This window comes from Falco punctatus (genome assembly GCF_963210335.1).
Source record: "Falco punctatus genome assembly, chromosome: 6".
Classification (NCBI taxonomy): Eukaryota; Metazoa; Chordata; class Aves; order Falconiformes; family Falconidae; genus Falco; species Falco punctatus.
In genome coordinates, this window is record NC_137585.1 from 69,018,334 (window position 1) to 69,040,533 (window position 22,200).

Genomic DNA, 22,200 nt, shown 5'->3' on the forward strand with positions numbered 1-22,200 from the left:
CATACGGGAGGATATATATATATTTATTTATATATATATATATAAAACATATAAAAAGGTGCACAGTATGATTATAACCCATCTTTCTTAAAGCACTTTAAGAACGTGCTTTTTCTAAACAGAACAATGAAAGATGGACAGAAGAATTACAACGAGAACGCTAAGAACACAGGGCAAATAGGAGACAGACATCAATCAGCCTGAGAGGCAAATACGACCCAATGAAAAGGGAAGACTCATACAATCATGCATTGAAAGGATAAAGATTTGTATTACAATAAAGGATTTATATTTAAGGTTTCGAAAAGATTTTTTTTTTTTGAAGTTTCATTTTCTTGAAAATGTATTTCAAGAGAAAAGGAGACAACCTATATAGAATTGGATCGTTGCTGTTTTCTTATCATCTGTTTTTTTGCTAAGAGATTGCTCTCATCTTTTCACAAAGCTGTATCACCTCTGGACCTGACGACTGGGTTGTTAGTGTTTCGGCTTCTTCTAGGGATATCAAAATTTTTTCTCATCTTGAAATTAACCCCAGTGTGGAGAAACGATAGAAAATCTCAGCACAGCTGTGGTCCAAAGCATGGCTTTAAGGAGGGCTCTCTCACGGTCCGGGGCTGTATATATCTTTCAAACCCAATTTTCAAGACAAGGATTCAAGAAAAGGGTGTTGCAGCTGGCTGACACTTATTTCCACTTGCAGAACTTAGGGTTATGCCTTCCTCTGGTTTTTCTTTTAAAACACAAAATCCAGGTGCTTCATGTAAATCGTAGGCAAAAATAAGTGTTTTTGTAACAGCAACTTAGCCAGAAAAACTCCCAAAGGTGTCACATCTACATCTTGATAAAGACCTATCTCACACCTTCCAGGTGCCTGTATCACCAAGGAACTGATCAGTCTTTCCACTCAGTTCAAGATAATTACCACTGGAGCTGCCCGATCTGTCTCAGCTCAGCTCTGGACACAGCCTCCAGCTTTTGCTAGGTGCAAAAGCTGGAACTGTGGAAGACCAAGCTTTGGTAACATTTTTAAAAGACAATTCTTCTAGTATTTTCTTGAGATTTATCTGTCAATGCACCAAAGTTCCCAGCAAGTTTAATTGTCACAGTTCTTCCAATTTACTTTAAACACCCTTCAATCAACAGCTTTTAAAGCAAAGGCCCTCTTAGCATTGAGGGCAATTTTAAAATGGGAGCATGATTTCTGCTCAGAAGTGCTAAAATATAATTGGGCAAAAATGTCTTCCTTAGTTTTATAAGGATACATCAGTTCCATTTTTCTACAAGGCTTTTGAGTTCCAAAAGAGGGCTTTGAAAACAAAACATCCCCTGCTTTCCTCAAAGTCCAGGACTGTGCTTACCGTGGACACAGCGGGAGCAGGTTCAAACCTGGCTGTAGGCACCTACGCCAACCAACCGTGCTCAGCACCCAGTCCTGCCAGCACCAGAGAAGAGACACCTCCAAACACAACCTTAACTGATCTGAACCTTCTCTCCCACCAGTGATGAGGAGCTGAGAGCAGCCACACTTCTGATGGAGGTGTCTCAAACAAAGTGCCAGCCGCAGGCTGTGATCCAAAGATGCATGTCAGCATCACCAGTCCACGCATACCCTGATCTTGCTCCTAACATCGCCGGTGTCACAGGCACAACTGACTGAGCAGGAAAGGCAGAGACAAGGCATCTGAGTTTTCCCTTGGTTTTTGGCACCAACACTTAACTGCTGATTCAAATCGTTCACTCTGGGTGCTTTTGCTTTGAAAATTTGTTCAATTCAAAAATTTAAAAAGACCAAGAGAGCAACCACCTGATGTCTGTCATAGATAGCTTCCATACTCGACCTCTTCTCCCCACACAATCTCCTGCAAGACCCCCCCATCTCAAGCAATCTGATTCAGTCTGGTTTTACTCTGCCAACACACCAGGTTAACCACTGGTCACAGAATCATTTAGGCTGGACAAGACCCTTAAGACCGTCTAGTCCAATTGTTAACCCAGCACTGCCAAGCCCACCACTAACCTATGTCCTTAAGGGCCATGTCAACATGTCTTTTCAATCTCTCCAGGGATGGTGACTCAAGCCCTTCCCTGGGCAGCCTGTTCCAGGACTTGACAACCCTTTTGGTGAAGAAATTTTTTCTTGTGTCCAATCTAAACCTCACCTGGCGCAGCTTGAGGCCGTGATTTAGCTGATACTAGCTGTCACCTGCAACCGAGGCCCATTGCGCAGGCACTGTACAAACACGCAGTCAGGGGGACTCCTCCCCAAAGGTTTTTCAAGCTAAACAGAGAAGACAGGCTGAATAAATCGCATGAAAGCTCTCTTTAAAGAACCTGTCAGAAATACCCCTTTATAAAACTAGTCGTACTAAGACAGGGAAACGCTTCTGTAAAAGTTGTATCCCACCTCTTTTGCTACACTTCTTGATAGAAAGCATCTGTAGTTTGGTTCTCTGTCATAATTACTGTCATTATACTGTCTGTATATCACTTTAAATCATTTGCTTCCAAGAACACTATGATATTACATGGATACGTACTATAAAGAGGCACTCACACACATCTAATAATGGGTGTGAGTCAAACTCTTGGCTTACAGCCTGTGAGCATCACCTCCCCCACCAACGCAAACTGCAGTGTGGTTTATTTAGGCATCCTTCCACAGATAGTACAAAGAAGTATACATTGCAAACAGGTATTTCGGCTCAAAAACTGCATGCATGGATGCTCAAAGGTGTACCAGCAAGCAGACCGCAATGGTGATCTGCTGTGGAGTGGAAAGGGAGTTGTCCCTACCACAACCATCTCAGCACACCGCTTCCAACAATGATGTACAATGCAAGTAGCAACTACAGAAACTGTGCTCAAAGAAAAGCACAGCAATCCGATAATTCTGCTCCTTAATACAATTAATTATCAATGAAAAGATAACACTACGTCGCATTAGCAACCTTTATGAGTGTCCTCTTGCAATGGAATTGCTGCCCTCCCTGATAAAAGAAACGAACAGGATGTCACTTGGAAGAGACCTTTCAAACCAGAGCTTCCTGCATCTATTATCACAACCGTACCCTGAAACATCATCCAGCGGCTGGCCAAGAAAGCAGCACAGCAGCTCCCAGCCAGCGCGTGCTCCCAGCCCCCACTGGGTCCATGCCAGAACAAGACTATAGCTGCTTGTCCTCCCAACTGCTTCGCTGGTCCTACTCCTTAGTAACTGCACGTGCTCCGACAGCGGGATTTCAACAACAGCGCTCCATGGCTGGCATCTGCTGCGCCGGCACACAGCAGCGGTGTGTGCAAGCTCCTTCTCCGGCCCTTACGCAAGAGAGACTGGGAAGCCCTTGCACAACAGACAGATGCTGCAATGGTACTAGTGCTCTCCCATCCACCCCATAGCCTCCAGATACTGTGCCACATGCTCAGCAACCCAGCATCAGCCCCATCCTGTTCTTCAGAGCAACAGCATTGGTGATCCACAACCACCCTCTGCTGTTGCACCTTAGGTATATGATAAAAAGGCACCATAATCCATGACCTTATTTGTCTGCTCAAGACCTTCCCTCCCGTTGAATTGGCTTTGGGGATAACAGCCAGCATCTTGGTGAAATGACAGGGAAACGACTGCACTGCAGGGGAATGACCACCTCCCCAGACTCTGGCCCTGCTGGATTTTCAGAGGATGGCAGCTCCTGCCACCAAGGCACCTATTGATGGACTGACTCTTAATGACAGGGTGCTTCAAATTTCAGTCTCAGCCTGAACATGCTTTCAAGACCATGTTCAACAGGGTGCCAAAAATCTTATTTCCTAGTCCCCACAGCTGCATTGCTAAACTGATGTTCAGCAACTGTCAGGCTTTTAAGGCAGGGTGGCTGCACTTACAGAAAAAGTAAACCAGCACTTAACTAGCATGTGAGGATCCCTGCAATCCTCTTGTGGACCCAAGATATTATTGCTAACTTTGGACAACTGAACAGATGCTACAATACAATTTGTTGTGTTTGCCCCTACCAATAGCGCCATTAAGGATTCAAAAAAAGTCCCAGAAAAAACAGGGATGAGCACAATTCCCTATCTGGCATAAGAAGGGTAACTTACTGGCCTTATTAGCTTAGCTGCTACCATGAACCTTGAGGTTTTATGAATATGAAATAGAGGGGAAAATTGTGAGATTCTGATGCACTTGCTTTTTAGTACAGGCCATTCAAAACTTAAGATAGCTGGGTCCTGTGTGCAATTACCTGACTGTATATGGCACACCAGGATTATTGAAAACTGCTTCTGTGCCATAAATAAACAAATGCACATTGGAAGCTGATAAAAATTTTAATGCATTTTACCTGTTTGTAGTAGAGAAATGTCCGGCTTCTCATCACAGTCAGTTGCCTCTGCTGATTACAAATATAAACAAGAAATCTCATTACTTTTACTGAACACAGGAATGCGATTAAAAAGCTACATACTGTAGAGTGATTTTGCATTTTCTATCTACTTTCCTCAGCTGCAATTTGCTATTGCTCAGTTAAAAACTCACTGCTTGGAGGAAAAGGTCATACAATAAAAATGCAAACTTAGAAGAGGGAGTCGAGTATTAAGCAGCAGTTGTGCCAGCAAGGGGATGGAGTAACACTTGCTCTTTTTAAGGTATCAGGATATCCGCATGATAAAAGGAGTTGCAATCATTTGATAAAATCAGCTAGGAAAAGCCCCCAGCAGGCCTGGGAGGAAGAGCCTCTCAGGCTGGTACCCCACCCTCCGCCAGCTGCCATTCACTGCCACCGCCGCCGGGGAAAAGCTGAATACCTGCATCTCTGCACCCAAATTCTCATCACCACAGGCAAGCTCGTTTTGCGGGGGACAGATTTACGAGCGTAAAATGTCTTCAAAGATGCAGGTGGGCACCCAGTGTAATTTAAAAAGCACAGAAGCACGCAGGTACACAGGCCATTACCGTGTATGCACACACACGTGCTTTCAACCCACAGCTTATGCAAGATCATTTGACTCAATTTAGCCCACGGTGAAGGAAGGCCAAAAGCCTAATTTGTTCATCTCGTATTTGCCACAGGCCAAGGGTATGCGCTGATAAATAAAAGATAAATAGCTAATTTGGCTCAGCAGATGTGCAGTGACTTGTCGGGCTGCAGTACCCTGCAGTGTGCATGTGAACCTCGAGTAAGTTACAGGTGAGTAACAGGAAATCGGTGCCTAACCTCACAAGCCCTATTCAAAATCTTACTACCTTTGTCTTCTGGCACTTCAGCATATTTAAAGCCTTTACAACACAATGAGATCTTTGAGAGCACTTTAGCAAACTCGGTGTGGTCATAAAGGACCAGCCCATTACATTGTTCAGAGTCACTGTGGTGGACATACATCTGCTCACGTTCATTCACTGCACGATATCCATAGGGACCAAACCCAATCAAGGTTACAGATGCACTGAGCAACTTAGTTCAGCTCCCACTTGAAACGAGGCTGACTGTCCTTGTCATCTTCATCATGGCTCTACACATGAGGATATTGAGTTCTTGCCTTTACGATGATATGTAAGAAGAACCCAGCTCCTGATCTACATTAGTTTCCTCACAGAGATCCATCACCCTTGGCTATCTGTCCCTGGACCAAGAGGCTGCTCCACCTCCCACGTGCGTGGATGTCAGTTTAGTTTTTAGCTATATACTCTCTACTCAGTTCTGCGAAATTAACTGAATTAAAGAAAACAGAAACAAACTAACCCCCCTAGCACTAAGCAGCTTTCCTCCCACAGAAGGTTCAAATGCAAAGCCCTGACAAGTACACAGCACAGACCTGCAAGTGACCCTTTGCCTTGACTCATTTACTTTTTTCCACTTTCTGTGAGAAGGTGGCACACTGACCAGAAACAAATCAAGTGCTTGCCACAGCTTACTGCAAAAATTTTGAATTTTGGAAGGACCGGGGGGCACAGTAAATGGGAATAGGTTACCTAGGCTGGTTTGAACCTGGACCAGGACACCCGGTGGTGGAAGGACTGGATGTCCAAGGGAGGAGACAGCGCGGCAAAATGAGCAGCTGAGAAACAGCCGCCAGGATACACACACCTTAAAAAGTCTGGAGTGACAGTCTGAGGCTAGCCTCTAGTTACATCATGAAGAACTACCTGCACCAAGCGATTCAGCAGCGCAGCTACTCAGCATACAAGAGACAAAGCTGTAACCGGCCCCTTGGGTTGCAGGGACCCAAACTATGAACACAGGGGAAGCCAGATCTGAGTGCTGGCCATGGGCTGGAACGTTCTCCCTCTAGCCATACCAGGGCTGGTGCCAGCTGGGCTGCCCACTCAAGCAACAGGTTTTCTGGAAATCTCAGCCACAACTCTAGAAGTAGGTCTAGAGATGTAGTTACCTTCCTCCCTAATGGTTGTTCTTACACCTGGCTAAAACTGAACTCTGAGGAAGGCAGTAATACAAAAAGAAACGAACGGGAGCTAGGAAGGACCTCGCTTTCAGAAGACTTGAGTCTCCAACTTTGCAGAAGCAGCTCAGTAACAAAGCTACCTGGTCATTTTATTCTGGTGCAAGACTGACAGATGAGGTTCCAGCTCTCCACCAATTGTTCCAATCCTGTTCCTCATGCCAGCACAAACGTTTATATGGTCACCAAGATCAGATCTAGTTAAAAACTGACAACATTGCCACATGAATGCTTGTGCCAGAGCCAGAAAGGGAGTGGGAGCATGGCAGATGCCCGGAGAGCCTACTCACTCTTCTCAGTAGCTGCCTGAATTTGTTTTATGAAACTGGATGTGTAACCGCAGCTCCAGGTGAAGTATGACACAAAAACATGACAAACACCTTGCCCTCCTAACACGGATGTAAATCCCACCAGCTTCTCACATGTCATTCCAAGCAGGAAAGAAAGTTTGCCTTCAACAACCGCACCCAGAGACTGCCAGCCGAACTACTCGTCTTGAGCCAGCCTGCAAGCCAGGGCAAGAAGGAACAGATCCTGCTGTGGGAATTTGGAGCCTCTTTTCTGTCCTGTGCTTAGATAGAGCTCAGTAGCTCTTGCAAAACAATCCTGGTAGTCGTTTCCTTAGAATTTCCCACCCACCTCCCAAAAAAATATTGTTTAGCCTCTGATGCACATGTTTGTCTGTTGAGTGTACACCTGTTGGTTTGCTCCTTGGACAGCAGTACAGGTATGTTTAGGGCTGGGAAGATGAACACAGCGGTTACTCATTTCAGTCTTGCTGTCTTTGTCTAAGACAGTGGCCACAAAAGCACCACACCACATGTTGGACTTGCATCCTACATCTTTCCTTACCCTGTGTGTATTGCAAAGCAAACAAACAACCTGATTTCTTGTGCTGCGTAGGTATTGTATCAAAAATGAACCAGGGAAATCAGAAGGATGAAGAGAAACAGAAAGCAAAAAACCTGTCATAGGGAACAATGGGAGCAGCAGTCTGAACACGGACGTGGGAGAAAAGGCATATTTCCAGAAAAAGGGTAAGCATTTTTTCTTCTTTCGTTCCCACTACTTTACACTGCAACAAGGTAATGTTAATTTTGAACAACAATTCAAGGATGAAGCGTCACAGCATGTAATTTTTTTAAATTAATCCTGCCTGAAAAATTTCAGCATGTTTTCTAACACTGCCGTATTTTCCTTTATGGAGTAAGACAATCAAAAGCCTCCACGTTACGCACAAGGCAACCACTCTGCATGAACAACTCTTACCCTGTGTGCTTCGGGAGTATTACTCACCCAGGATCAGCTTTCCTGTCGATGCAATGGACAGCTGCCACAGAATCATGGCTTACAGGCTCTTCAAAACATAAAAAGGGAGGAAGAACTTCCTGCGAGAGATGTGTGGCCCCTGACCTACCGCTTATTAATGGATGGAGAGTTTAGTAATCAAAAGGCTTCGGATGCTATGTCTGGCACAGAGGTGACATGAACAGCGAGTCGGTTCCTTCTGATTTTGCCTGTTTCAAGATCTCTGCGCTAATGGTCGATTGTCTCCCTCTGTGCTGCTGCTGGCAAGGCCACCAGCCATCTACTCGTATTCTCTTTTGTAGGGTGAAGAGACCACGCCATGGGAAACCCACCGCTGTAAATTACAAGACAATTTGCATTGTAATTCATGCTGCTTTAAGAGAGGAAATCTATGCACATGCCTTTTCTTTTGACTTCTTCCCTTCTGGGGCCACTTTGCATCCCATGCCAGCAACCAAAAACGTTCAGCTTCTCTGCTGGGAGAAGACAGACCTGGCAGTACGAAGCCGTGCCCCAGTATGCTGTACTGTTAGCATGAAATGGGACCAGTAGTCAAGGCTGAGGAATATTATCATACTCTTTAATTTTAATTATAACATCTGTTTGTAACATTAACCTCGCAGTCTCTTCTCCCCTTCGTAACAGCCAACTTGTGAAATTTTGAAAAGATTGAACAAGGCCAATAAAAATTTAATGGCAGTGACAGCTTTATTCTCAGATCTAACAAATAAAAAAAACCTACCCAAGTCTCAGATCTCAGGCAATAATCTAAAAGAACTAAGAAAAAGCCAAAGCAAAATAAATAAATTAAAAAAAAAAGAATATTTCCAGCTATGAAAAATATTGTCACTGAGTCAGAACTTAAATGAATTTTTATTTGGCTTAGGATAACAACCTTTCAAAATCTACACAGGGGAACTATTTTCTAGAAAGCAGAATTTTTAAGTGTTTTTTTGATTAGCTTTCCAAGTAGGGAGCTTTTCTATCCCTAATTCTAGGAGATGAGCCAAGCATGATAAATAAGGTTGAAGGTGGGCAGCTTCTATGATCCAGTGATCATGATTTCATTTAATTTGGGAACACTCAGGAGAGTATGCCCTTATAGAAAGGGGTATGAAAAGCAGATCCACCCCAGTTGTTTGCTGGAATTCTCTGAAATTATTAATATCACTGAAAGCTACAGCAGGATTTACGTTATCAGGCTGAAATAATGTTTCGCAGGATAAAGCAGAGAGGGCTGCTCAAGAATGCAGTGTCTTACTGACTGGTTTGAAATGAAAAACTAATCAAGAGGATGTACTAAATGGCTCAGGGGAAGGCAAGCAGGATGGAAAGCCTGCCCCTCCTCTCTTAAATATTTCTGCTGTTCAAATTTAGCCCAACTCAGTGGTGACTAAAAAGTTGTGTTGTGGCTTCTGTAAGACAAATGGATCATGCTAAGCTCTCTCCATATAAAGCCTGTGCGTCACGACAAACCAGAAACCAATGCAGATACATCAGTGCCACCAGGCAGCAGGGAGACACATTGGTTCAGAAGGTCTCAGGTGAATGTGGCTTACCACTGGCTCAGATTGTTCTTTGGGCACCTCAGTCTACACCCACAACTTAGCGGGCATTTTCAGTGGGCAAGCGGAGACAAAATGAGAAGCAAATGACCTGGGAGTACAGAGATGAGGACACTTGCTCTGGAGGGCTCAGCCTCTGCACCACCAGCCACGCATGGACTGGAAGAGCTCAAGAGCTCAGCTGGAAGAGTGATGAGTCCCAAATCCCAGTGGCTACAATTCCCATAGTTTTTGGATTCTTAAAAGCTAAGTTTCGCAAAGTAAAGTCCTGGGACACCTTCTCCACACAGCAGATCAAACCTCGCTCCACACCTGCCTATTTTGGTCTTTTCTAAGTTACCAACAGCTTTAACAGTTTTGGTACGGCTTCACAATGAATAGTTAAAATGTGCATAGCTCCCGTGCAAGCAGTGTTATATCAGGATAAAGCTGCTGAGGGCTGTGAGACTATGCTAGCAAACATCAGAGCATCCTTCCCTCAGCCCTATCAACGTCCCCAAGGTATCTGCTAACAGCCATCGTTGGAAACAAAATGTGAGACTAGATGGATCTGTCACCTGACCAGCTCTACATCCCTCATATCAAAAGCTCACCGTCGTAACACAGAAGTACTAACAAATCTTATTTCAACAAGATGAAGATGTTAGTGCAACCAGCTGTCTGCTCCTGCCTCTCTGCTGCTATCCACTGCTTTGCTGTCACAAAGGCTGTGGAAGATTCTCATCTGCTTCAGTGCAAGGCCAGGTTGGGTTCGCTTAAGCCACCAGAGGAGATGAGATGGAGGCAGACAGGAAGGTGCGGGTGGCCACAGTGGTGTGTTCAATCACTCCTGCTAGACTGAAAAGAGCATGTCTGCCTGTGGCCTTGTGTCAGAGAGAAACCAGTGCACTTCAGGGAATGGCCAGTAAACTAAACACCACCAAAAATAGAGCTTTTCTACCAGTCTAGGTAGTGTGTACGTTTTTTCAGCAAATCAACCCGAGGGGCTGCTAGGTACACTGCTGCTCACTACTCATCCACATACCGCTTAATGAGTTACCTTCCCTCTGCAGGCAGGGACAGATATTGGAGTCTGTCTTATTCAGTCACACTATACTCAGCTTCACTTATTTTTCTGCATAGTCTTGCTAGTCTTGTCTCTAAAGACAATATCCTCTGCTTAGATTCTGCCATCCTGAGAAAGGACCAGAGATGGAGGTGGCCCCATTTGAAAGGCAAAAGCTGAAAGTCATTGTCATTTTAATTAATATCCTGCAGAGGCACGAAGAAAAGCAAATAAAAAAGGATGAAAGAAAATAAAAATCAAAACAAAATTAGGTCAATCCTCTTTCCCGAGGGATCTTCTGCAGACAGCCGAAGGACCCTCTGCTCCCCGCATCCCACACTGCACTCTTCACCTTATGGAAGCCTGGCATCCCACTTCCACCCCCCTGTCCTGGGGGGGTACAGGCAGCCTCGGGAGGGGCAGAAGCAGTCCTGTTGTACAACACCAGTAATCTGATGCTGTCTTTAACAAGATTATCTTGTATCCCTCTCTCTTCCCTCCCCCAACATGCACAAGAAACCTTTTCCATTGCTACTGGTTTTTTTCTTCTCTACTCAGGGAAGCTTATGCTATGAATAATCTGCACTTTTTTCCTCCCCCTGTGTTATTTCTGTCTCTGGGTGTTTCTCATTTTCCTCGGTCTTGCGCTTTTCCCTCCTGGCATTAATAACATTGTGGAGAATGATTTCAGATGCCAGTCTAAGTGTGCATTTCAAAGACACAGCTTTGGACAGAAAACGTCGGCTCTCTGAGACAGGGAGCTAGAGAGGACATTTCCTGTGGCCTCACTCACATTCCCCGCCCCGCCCCCCCCCCCCCCCCCCCAGCCACTGGGACCACCAGCATCCCCTGCAGAGCCATCAGGTTTCCCATCCTGTCGACCCACGGATGCTAACAGGCACTTAATTGTGGTGATGGGCAGAAGGGAAAAGGGGAGAAGGCAGGCAGCTAAACACGGTAACAGTGAAGGACTGTGTTTAAGGATGTTGACACCAGTGATGTGCCTCAGACAATGGTGTCAGATGCTCTGAGGGAATGATGGGCAAGAACTAAGACCACAAGGGAGCCTTAAGAAAACACTAGGATGAGGAAGAGTAAGTGAAGTCTGGTACAAAGAAAGCCCCTTGTAGGATGGGAGGCATGAGGATGGGAAGGAGACTAGTTAAGGTTTATAAAGTAATTACACATCTCTTCATCAGTGATACTGCTTTCTCACAAATTCTACCAGGGCTTTTGAGACACCATGTTGCTGTTAGTTGCTGGAGCTGAGAGCTCACCAGCTGCGTGCTGTCGGGGTGAAAGCTTAGCGCTGAGCCTTCACCATAGGCTGGTCCCAGCCCCCAGCATGCAGGTTATCCCCAACGTTGAGCAGCTTTGCTGCAAAACCCTACTTACATTACCTGTTACTCACTGCTGGCAATCTCCCTCCCATGTACTGCAGTACCTTGCTAGCACAACCAGGGTGGGTGGTGGTTTGGGTTTGTTTTGCTACAGTGATGCTGATTCTTTCACAAGGAACAGGAGAAAACTCATCTATCCTTCCAGACACATAGAGTGTAGAGGGGAAGGTCATCTGAGTTATGTCTTAACAGTACAGTGAGTGGCGTGTCAGACCAAATAACAGAGAATTTAAAAAGTCTACCTGCAATCCCAAATGGATCAGCTAGCTTCGGGCTCAAATTTCATCAAACTCTGGGAAGAAGAGTTTGGGTGCTAGTGGAAAGGGGTTGGAGACAACATTTGAGAAAGACTCAAAGTTAACTTGGCTGCAAGGACAGCTCCTAAACTTGCTACCATACCAAACACAAGGAAACACTGAACTTTACGCAGAAACCTGCTAAAATCTTAAGAGTTCTAATTTTCATAGAGTGAACATGTACAACTTTACAGCTAACAACAAAACCACTTCGGTGGATACAAAGGCTCTAAGCTTTTAATCTGGCAATCACATGTTGTTCCTTACATTTTTATACATACCTGAGCCTCTTTTTAATCGTCTTCTTGCAAGTTTAATTTGATCCTGAAGAATCTGGACCCAGTCCCTAGGACCAGGAAGTTTATCCACATGGTTAGCAGTGCAGTATTTTTCTGTAAAGACTGAAATGAAAAGATACCATCTTTTTGAAATGTGCCACCAGAATGGAGAAAAGGAGACTGGAGAGGATTATAAACAAAATATATCAAATTATCCACTTATGAAAAAGCATTTAAATGGCCAAATCTAGGATTATGAGAACAGAGTCTAACTCTGTGTTTCGCAAGTTTATCCTTCAGAAGTCATTTGTGTGTATAAATGTCACAGTAATACCATAGTCACTACTTAGGAAAGCCTATCCCAGACAAACAGTCTATACCTGACATTTTCCATTTATGACTTTCACACAAAAACATCAGAGAAAAATAACAGTGTACGCTGAACTGAGCCTCCAGATGTGGCAAGCACTTATAAATGCTGCCTTCCATATGGTACAGTAGAGAGCTGAAGATCTGGTCATTCGGTGGCCTCTTGGTCAGGTTGCTAAGGCTGCAGGCAAACTGATGAAAGACAGAAGTCCTGCCACTGTGGAAACATCTACAGTTCTCATACTGCTGAACCAGAAGGAACAGATTTTTATAAAGGTACTAGAAAAAAATAAGCCATCATTGAGAAAAAGGAAGTACCCTACAGGTCCAATTTTGCATTTAGTTAAAATAGTATGTAGAAGGTCAATGTTACCTTTAATTCCATATTTACAGCAAACCTAACAATGCTATACCAAAAAGACAAAATTATAAATGGAGTGAAACTGATGCAATTGATTTTCATCACATGACTGAGAAGTGTGCAAAATTAAACAAGAGAAGAAAAAATATTATCACTGTTAGTATTGCCATTGTGGTCTCAGTCAGAGGTCTCAGAGCCGACTGTCCAGTTACAGACGGCAAACAAAAAAAGAAAACTGGTCCCAGCTCAAGGAGTCTGTAATCCTTGAGAACAAATGCCACACAAATGGGATGGGGAAGCATGCAACACAAAAACGACAATTTCAGTACACACACGCTTCTGGAACGGCACTAGCTGCTAAGTATAAGGGGACCGAAAGCAATCACACCCTCTGAAACTCTTTCCATGTTAACAACATTGCAGAACCATTGCCCGGAAGGCAATACTCTCCCCTGCAGGCTGCTAAGCAAGGCTATCAGACCAACTCCAAGGGCTTCCCACAGAAGCCAGTGCAGCCCCACACATTGCCAGTGTCCGATTTACAACAATATGGTCTCTCTGAAAGTAAAAATAGCCTTTCCCTTCTGAATCCATATGGTACCCGACAACAGGAACCTGAGCCATGACTTAAGACTCCTACTTCAAACACTCCAGTGCAGCTCCTGCTTGTGACCAGGGCCTGGGGACAATCTGTGACACTAGGCTGTACCCAGGCCACCCACTGCAAGTGCCTGCTGCAGGAATTATGGCACCTGCCTGCTGCTGCCTGCACAGAAAGCCAGAGTCTGGCAGCCTGAGTCAAGACATTAACTTCCTTCTCTAACCTGCTTGTTCTTCTCTTGAATTAAAGTCAAAGTAGCTTTGATCGCTCAATGTGTGGTTAGGGAAAACCAACGTGGGCAAAAAGGAATGGGAATGCAACAGGAATGAGGCAGGAGAAAGTGGGACCTCTCCTTTCTATTTCACCTGAGCTGTATGGTGCTAACAATTTCTCTGTCACAGAATCATAGACTAGTTTGGGTTGAAAGGGTCTTTTCAAAATCATCTAGTCCAAGCCCCTGCCACGGGCAAGGACATCTTCTGCTAGATCAGGATGCTCAAGCTGACCTTGAACATTTCCAGTGCTGAGGCAGCCACAACTTCTCTGGGCAACCTGTGCCAATGCCTCACCACCCTCACCATCATTACCCACCCCCCCACCCCCCCAAACAACAAAACAAACAGTCTTCCTAATACCCAATTTAAACCTACCCTCTTTCAGTGTAAAACTGCTGCCCCTTGCCCTGTCACTACAGGCTTTGGTAAAATGTCTCTCTCATAAGATGCCTTTCTCATAAGCCCCCTTTATATATCAAAAAGCTGCAGTAAGGTCTCCCCGGAGCCTTCTCTCCTCCAGGCTGAACAACCCCAGCTCTCCCAGCCTCCAGCAAATCCGCTCAACTTGGTGTCATCTGCAGGTTTGGTGAGTGTGTGCTAGAAACCACTACATCACTGATGAAACTACTAAATAGTATTGGTCCCAGCATGGATCCCTGAGGGCCACATCACACTTACATCTGAACACAGCTCGTTGACTTCTGCAGAGAAGGACTTCACTGGCTGGACTTCTAGTCAATGACACAGAGGAAAAAACTTACTGCTTCTGATCTTTTTCTTTTCATCTTTTTCCCCCCAGTTCTGAGTGAAAGATTGATGTGACTCCCAAGGGAAACTGACTGCCCAGGAGAAACACTGCAACTGATTCAGCAAGTGCCACTGAATACCCAAAGCCAAAAGAAAGAATTTCTCCCCGGCTAATCATACTGTTGCAGAAGCATTAAATTACTTGTAAGGGCAGCGGTTAAAATGTTTTCAGACAGGAAGAGTGATTTTCAAGCAAACAGTTGGTCCTTTAAGTTCTCTGCTTGTTTTTGTCATGAATGTAGCCTTTTCTCCACTTCTGTATCTCTGTCATAGAAAAAGACTAAAATTGCCACCGAAGGATATCTGGGCACGTGGTAGAGGAATGTCCTAATGATAATAACGCAAACAACATGACGTTGTTCTTGTGGAGATTTCATACTGGCTCAGTTATTTCTTGGAATAAATGAAACCACAGTGTCTGATAGCTTAGCTCTTTGGAGGGAAGAAGGGTGCTATTGGAGCCAGGCTGAGGAAAAATCCACAGGACGTTAGCCCTTGGTGTCTTATTCCACCACAGCTTTTAGCAACGAGCTCAGGCAAGAGCATTTGGGCAATACTGTAAACATCAGTCAAGATCACTGTTACTACAGTCATACCTAGTAGTACCATCACAGGGGAAATTTACCTGTCAGAACTACAGCTCCCACCTTTCCTCTCCGAAACTCAAGGGAAGAGGTTAAACCAAGCCTCAGAATTTGCTCCAGTGCTATGAGCTCAGCTACTGAGAAACACTGCTCTCCGTAGTGGGTGACGACTGCTATTTTAATAGTGCTGCTGTGTCTACTGAGAAAACATTTCTTTTATCACAGTGCTGCTCAAATGAGAGTTTGTTCATTTGTTGTTGGGTTTTTTTTAAAAAAATTTTGAACTAACTTTTCTTCCATTTAACTTATTTATTAAAACTTTTAAGGAAGAATGAAACATAGAGAGATTGAATTCAATTTTGGGTTTTTGCAGATTACTGAGGTCAAGAAAGGAAGGTATAAAAAAGCATTTGTGATTTAAACCTAATTTTAAGAATAACTGTAAGGAAGTCTGCCAGCAACTCTGTAAGATGTATTAGAACTATGACATAGCCACAACATACATTCATTGCAGAATTGCACAGGTTGAAAGGGTCCTCTGGAGATGTCCATGTCCAGCCTGCTGCTCAAAGCATGGCCAAACTAGGTCATGATGCTCTGAACTGTGACTAGTCAAGTTTTGAGTATTTCCAGGGATGGAGATTCTGCAGCCCCTCTGAGCCCCTATTCCACTGTTCAACCACCCTTCAGTTGAAAAAGCTTTTCCTTATATCATGTTGGAATTTTCCATGTGCCTGATGCCTCTCGTTCCTCTGAGAAGACTCTGACTTCCATTTTTCTACACCAACCCATTCAGTAGTTGTGGACAATATGGCTTCTCCTGAATCATCTTCTCTTCAGTTCCCTCAGCCTCTCCACCCTCATGTGTCACTTGACATACACACTTCACCACCTACCTGGTTCAGTACCATAAGTCTTGGTAGCCCTCCACTAGACTCAAGCCAGTATGTCAATGTCTTTCTTGCATGGGCAGAGGGGACAAACACAGACACAGAGGTGATCGCCAAAGGCTCCCCCTGCCTCCTTTTGCTGCCAATGGACTTACAGAAGCTCTTCTCATTGCTGTATGTCTCCTAAGTTAGCAATCTGTACCTCAGGACGAGTCACAGCCTCTAAAATAAGCTCTACTTTGCAACACAGCTTGTCTTTTGGTAACTTGGGTATCTTCCCTACTATATCAGATTTCAAAATAACAGAATCCAGTTCAGAATCTCTAGCATAATACTAGCTCTTTATATGTTGTGATCACACAATTTCAAGGTACACGTGTTCTGGAAGCTAGAAGCAGTGATCACTAAGAAAAACCACCCAGCACAGGATCTTCACACTGACTAAGAAATTTGCTGCCACAAAAGAAGGACCACCACCATTCTTACAAGCATCAAACTCATCTCAGTTCCAATATTATCTTCCTCCATCTCTCCCCAGTCCAGCTACTAAACTGTTTACAGAGCAGACACAGTCAGATGCAGTGCAAGCCTCAGAACTTTGATTGATGAGGATCAGTAACACTGTCATTACGTTTTCAAGATTTCTTTGCATCTCTGATATCCGGGGAGGGGGGGAAAATCTTACACGAACACTGAGTTTCTAACCTTAGATCCTGACTTCAGAAACCGGGATCATTGGCTTAAAATTAACACAAGCTGTCCCTGTAGAAGCTATTTTTAACAAGTGAATGAAAGGGAATAAAAATAAGACTGCATATTTTAATAGACCTAACACACGTCAGACATTCTAATTTACTTACATTCTCCTTAGCTGAGAATATGTTCTAATTACACATATGAAAGAAAGCAAATAACATACCTTTTATTGCACCCACAATATTTTGGTCTAGTCCTTTCCGGTTGTCATTCAGCCCTCTTTTCCTTTTGCCATTTGGTAAAGAGTTAGCCAAAGTCTTGTCATCAAAAAATGCACAGACCAGCTTCCTAAAGAGCAGACTTCCTGAGCGCGTATAGTTTGATAATATAGAGTCCAGCTGAGATTTCGGCATGAAGACATCAAAGCCTTCTGCAAGTTGCACTTCTGGCTACCAAAAGAATGCAAATGTTTTAATTAAACGAGCATTCAAAGATATTATTTTACTTCAATCACGCATCTGGTGAGACTTTACAATCACTTAATCAAACCGTGGATCTTTTCCCAGCTATTCAGTACCACAGCAGCCTACTTCATTGAAATCAAACCCCATCAGTGAATAAGCACCTTAAAGGCAAATCAAATAATCATACTCATGTCTAACCACTGTAATAGTTAACAATTACCGACATTATTTCTAGGCGTACAGCTAACAAAAAGAAGAGATACCTTTCAATATCAGATAATAGGTACAAACCAGAGGACGATCCCAGAGCAATACTCTATGCGATGCCTTCTGGACATTTATCTAACCATTTTATGGATTTATTTCATTGCCAAATGACATGAAAAAGCATGCTGTGGGGCAGCCAGGAATTTCCAAGAGGCACAAATGCAGGGCTACCTGCCCATTTCACATGGTTTCCCAAGAGGGTTTCCACCATAGACACAACCCACATGAGCAGAAGCAGATGATGAGTTTGAGGTTGCCCTTTGAGCCAGCATTTACTGACCATCCATTTCTCCTTCCTTCTCATATTCCCAAAATGCATCCTTAGAAGAGGATGATCTTAGACAGACAGTTTATTTCAGCACAAAAAGCCTCAGTGGTAAATCACATGGATATACATGACTGCTAGAAAGTGAGATGGAGGGCAAGAGGATGAAACAAAACCATCCCATATTTCACAAGAGTCTCGCCTCAAGTACGTTGTGAGCCAAAGCAGACCAAGGCCCTCAAGGCAGTCCCCTCACCAAGAGTCTTTTTGCTGCCCCTGTCTGTACATATCAGAAATTACACGAACAGCATTTTGCAGTATTTTCTTCTGTGACTACCGCACAGTGCTTACACAAGATGTCTCTACGGAATAATTATATATCCAGAATGAAGATACATAACAAATAAACAAATTTTTTTAAGATACTATCTGGACGTTGGCAAGGGAGGGGAGGTAAAATCAGTGGTCATGATATAAGAAAATAAACTAACATTACAGCCTTGCTCCTAATAGTTTGCTCTACCCAACCCCCTCCCCCTCCAAATACATTCACCGGTGATGGATTTTCAAAGACGTTCATAGAACAAGAGCAAATGCCATCTCCCATCACATCACCTGCAAATGTCTTGAGTCTAGACAGAAGAAAGGGCTGCCAATCCCAGAAGGATTTGGCTGTGTAACGCTTCTCCCATGGATTTTTAAAAATAATTATCAAGAGAGTAACAGCAAGCAGAATATTTTCAAAGCAGACACTGTCATTGGATATGCATGTGTATTGTGCAGTAAACCTGAAGATTACACTGCTTTGGGAAGCTGGGATGAAAAAACTTAATTTATGCAGAAAGTAACAAAAAAATAATCTAAAAAGCACATAAAATTCTCACCTTGTTCTGGATCACAGAATCATAGAATGGTTTAGGTGGGAAGGGACTTTAAAGACCATGTAGTTCCAACCCCCCGTGCCACAGACAGGGACACCTTCCACCAGCCCAGGCTGCTCCCAGCCCCGTCCAACCTGGCCTTGAGCACCCCCAGGGATGGGGCACCCACAGCTGCTCTGGGCAGCCTCTGCCAGTGCCTCGCCGCCCTCACAGTAAAGAATTTCTTCCCAGTATCCAATCTAAATCTCCCCTCTTTCAGGTTAAAGCCATTCCCCCTTGTCCTGTCGCTGCAGGGCCCTGTAAAACGTCCCTCCCCAGCTTTCTTGCCGGCCCCTTTAGGTACTGGGAGCTGCTCCAAGGTCTCCCCGGAGCCGGCTCTGCTCCAGGCTGAACCACCCCAGCTCTCCCAGCCTGGCCTCACAGCAGAGGGGCTCCAGCCCCCTGAGCATCTCCATGGCCTCCTCTGGGCTCACCCCAACAGGTCCGTGTCCTTCTGACGTTGGGGACCCCAGAGCTGGACGCAGCGCTGCAGGGGGGTCTCACAAGAACTGAGCAGAGGGCAGAATCCCCTCCCTCGTCCTGCTGCCCACGCTGCTGGTGATGCAGCCCAGGGCACAGCTGGCTTTCTGGGCTGCAAACGCACATTGCTGGGTCATGTTGAGCTTCTTGCCAACACCCACAAGCCCTTCTCCTCAGGGCTGCTGTCAACACATTCTCTGCCCAGCCTGTGTTTGTTGGGATTGCCCCGACCCACATGCAGGACCTTGCACTTGGCCTTCTTGAACTTCTGGAAGTTCACATGGGCTCACCTCTCATGGTCCTTCTGGACAGTAACCTCTCCCTCCAGCATGTCTACCACACCGCACAGCTCAGTGTCATTGGCAAACTTGCTGAGGGTGCACTCGATCACGGTGTCCATGTCACTGACAAAAATGTTAAAATGGCACTGGTCCCAATACCGACCCCTGAGGAACCATGACAAACCACTCGTCATTGGTCTGTGCTTGGACATTGAGCCACTGACTGCAACTCTCTGACTGCGACCACCCAGCCAATTCCTTCTCCACCGAGTGGTCCCTCCATCAAATCTACGTCTCACCAGTTTAGAGACAAGGGTGTCATGCAGGACAGTGTCAAATACTTTGTAGAAGTCCACGAAGGCGATGTCAGTTGCCCTTCCCTCATCCACCAGTGCTGTGACTGCATTGTAGAAGGCCACCAAATTCGTCAGGCATGATTTACCCTTAGTGGTGAAGCCATGCTGGCTGTCACCAATCATGTCCTTATTTTCCACGTGCCTCAGCATAGTTTCCAGAGGATCTGCTCCATGACCTTGCTGGGTACAGACGTGAGACTGACTAGCCTGCAAGTTCCCTGGGTCTTCCTTTTTTCCTTTTTTAAAAATGGGGGGTATTTTCCCCTTTTTCAGTCAGTGGAAACTTCACCAGACTGGCATGACTTCCCAAGTATGATGGATAGTGGCCTCGTCACCTCATCCACCAGTTCCCTCAGGACCTGTGGCTGCATCTCATCAGGTCCCATGGATTTGTGCACCTTCAGGTTCTTTAGATGACCTCGAACCTGATCTTCTCCTATAGTGGGCGGTTCTTCAAGTTAATCTTCAAGGATGAAAAGTTGCTTTTTACCTTCAGAACTTTCAAAATTTTGGATCCAGCAAAACAGTCAAGAGTTACTCTATTTGACGTTTGACAATCTTCTGATGTAGGTGGGTTTTTAATATGTTACTTCTAAACTGTCTGGTGACAGAAAAGATTTTCAGGAATAAATAAATGTAGTCCGGGTTTACAACTTGGGAAAAATTCTCCTTCATGTTAATCAAAACCCAGGATGTAGTTGTCATGGTGATGAAGGTATCCTGTCCTAGTCTGTTACTTGGGTCTTGGGTCTTATGATAGCAATTTAAGATGACCTTGATGATACAAGGTGCCTAGGGCAGACAAATCATCTTCGCTAATACAGCTGTAAAATAAATGTTGAACCTTACCAATGCACCAGTGTGGAGGAGTCAATACTATTTTAATTTTCCCTATTATATTCTTAGTATAGGAATCAACTTGTATACCAGCAAAATAATTTGAAGGCAAACCGCCCATTTATTCTTGCTTTCCTTTAGTAGTAAACTATTCAACGAAAGGCAATCATTATCTAATTGAACTTTATGATCACTTTGAATGCGATTTCTCAAAAGGAAAAGTATGTGTTAGCAGACAATGATCATGGCATAAGGAACTCATGGGTAAACTATTCGTATACAATAAAATTAATGCCAAAGGCTTTTGCTATGCTGAAATTAACAGGCAGCAAATTAGATGTAATCCTAGACATTAGGATTGTACTAGGACCAGCAGGCTGTACTACATAGATTAGAAATTATTAGGTTATAAATTAAATACTTCAACAGTAAAATAAACGCAAAGTTTAACCAAGAGTAACAGATCATTACATTTAAAAAGCAGGTTCTCTGATTTGTGGGCCAGGTTAAGAGTTGGTCTCACAAAGACTTTTTTCCACCTCCCTAAGTAGCGGTATTTCATCTCAGCAAATCTGAACTAATTGCCCTGGTTTTGGTAGCCCCGATTTTATACCCATTAAACTGAGATTTTTCTTCAAGTTCAATAAATGTTGGCAAAGTAACAGCAGTGGCAGTCCTGGCGTATGACACAGCACACACTACACACAAACCATGCAATATTCTCAAGGGATCATTTATTTATGGCGCTGTGTAAAATGTCTTTCATTTTTTTCAGGCACTCAGACACGCTGGTCGTGAGCACAGTAGAGATCCTTATGAATAAATAGAAAAAGATAATACTGCCATTCATTCTGAAAGAAGTGACTTTCTTTAGCCTTCTTAAAATGTTTAAGGTCACATTTTATTTCTGCTGTTAAATATATCTATTTTCAGAACTCAACAGTTTTCTTTCCAAAGACAAAATCGATTTGTTTGTCTCAGGGTTCTGGCTCTGCAAATTTAGTCAAACAACTACTGTGGCAAGCAGGGGCCAAAGCATGGGAGGGCAGATGAGGACCTGATTTATAAGCTACATGTTTTCTCTTGTCTTTTTTCTTAGGTCAAATTGGTACCTACAAAGAATTGTGTCCAGCAATGGAACACATTCATAAAGCCAAATTAAATTCCATCACAAGCACAAAACTGTTTTCAAAACCGTGTTCCAAGCTGAAAAGAATGCCACAAGCAAAGAAAATTTATAAGCACAAATTGCGCACTGGAGATAAATTACCAGTCCCTCCCCAAACCATTTCCTCAAACATTATTAAGCATAATACTACAAAAGGAAAACCTCCGAAAAAGCATCAAACCAGTTACTCTGTATCACTTACACCGACTCTATGGCATGAGACTGCAA

General features: G+C 44.1%; 1 protein-coding gene across 6 annotated transcripts in view; it reads right to left on the bottom strand.

Annotated features, from left to right (window-relative positions):
- BEND7 (BEN domain containing 7) overlaps positions 1-22,200 on the bottom strand; it is a 61,975-nt gene that overhangs the window by 2,422 nt on the left and 37,353 nt on the right. The window contains exons 6-9 of one of the 6 annotated variants that reach the window (XM_080391722.1): positions 17,158-17,383; positions 12,355-12,474; positions 12,020-12,090; positions 4,362-4,394 (exon numbers count right to left, since the gene is read on the bottom strand). In XM_080391722.1, coding sequence (XP_080247848.1) covers positions 12,053-12,090; positions 12,355-12,474; positions 17,158-17,383 — 384 coding nt within the window. In that variant the 3' untranslated portion in view covers positions 4,362-4,394; positions 12,020-12,052. Of the gene's footprint in view, positions 1-4,343; positions 4,395-7,755; positions 8,102-12,019; positions 12,091-12,354; positions 12,475-17,157; positions 17,384-22,200 lie in introns of those variants that run through there. The other 5 variants (XR_013928848.1, XR_013928849.1, XR_013928850.1 and 2 more) reach the window with 5 other exon arrangements.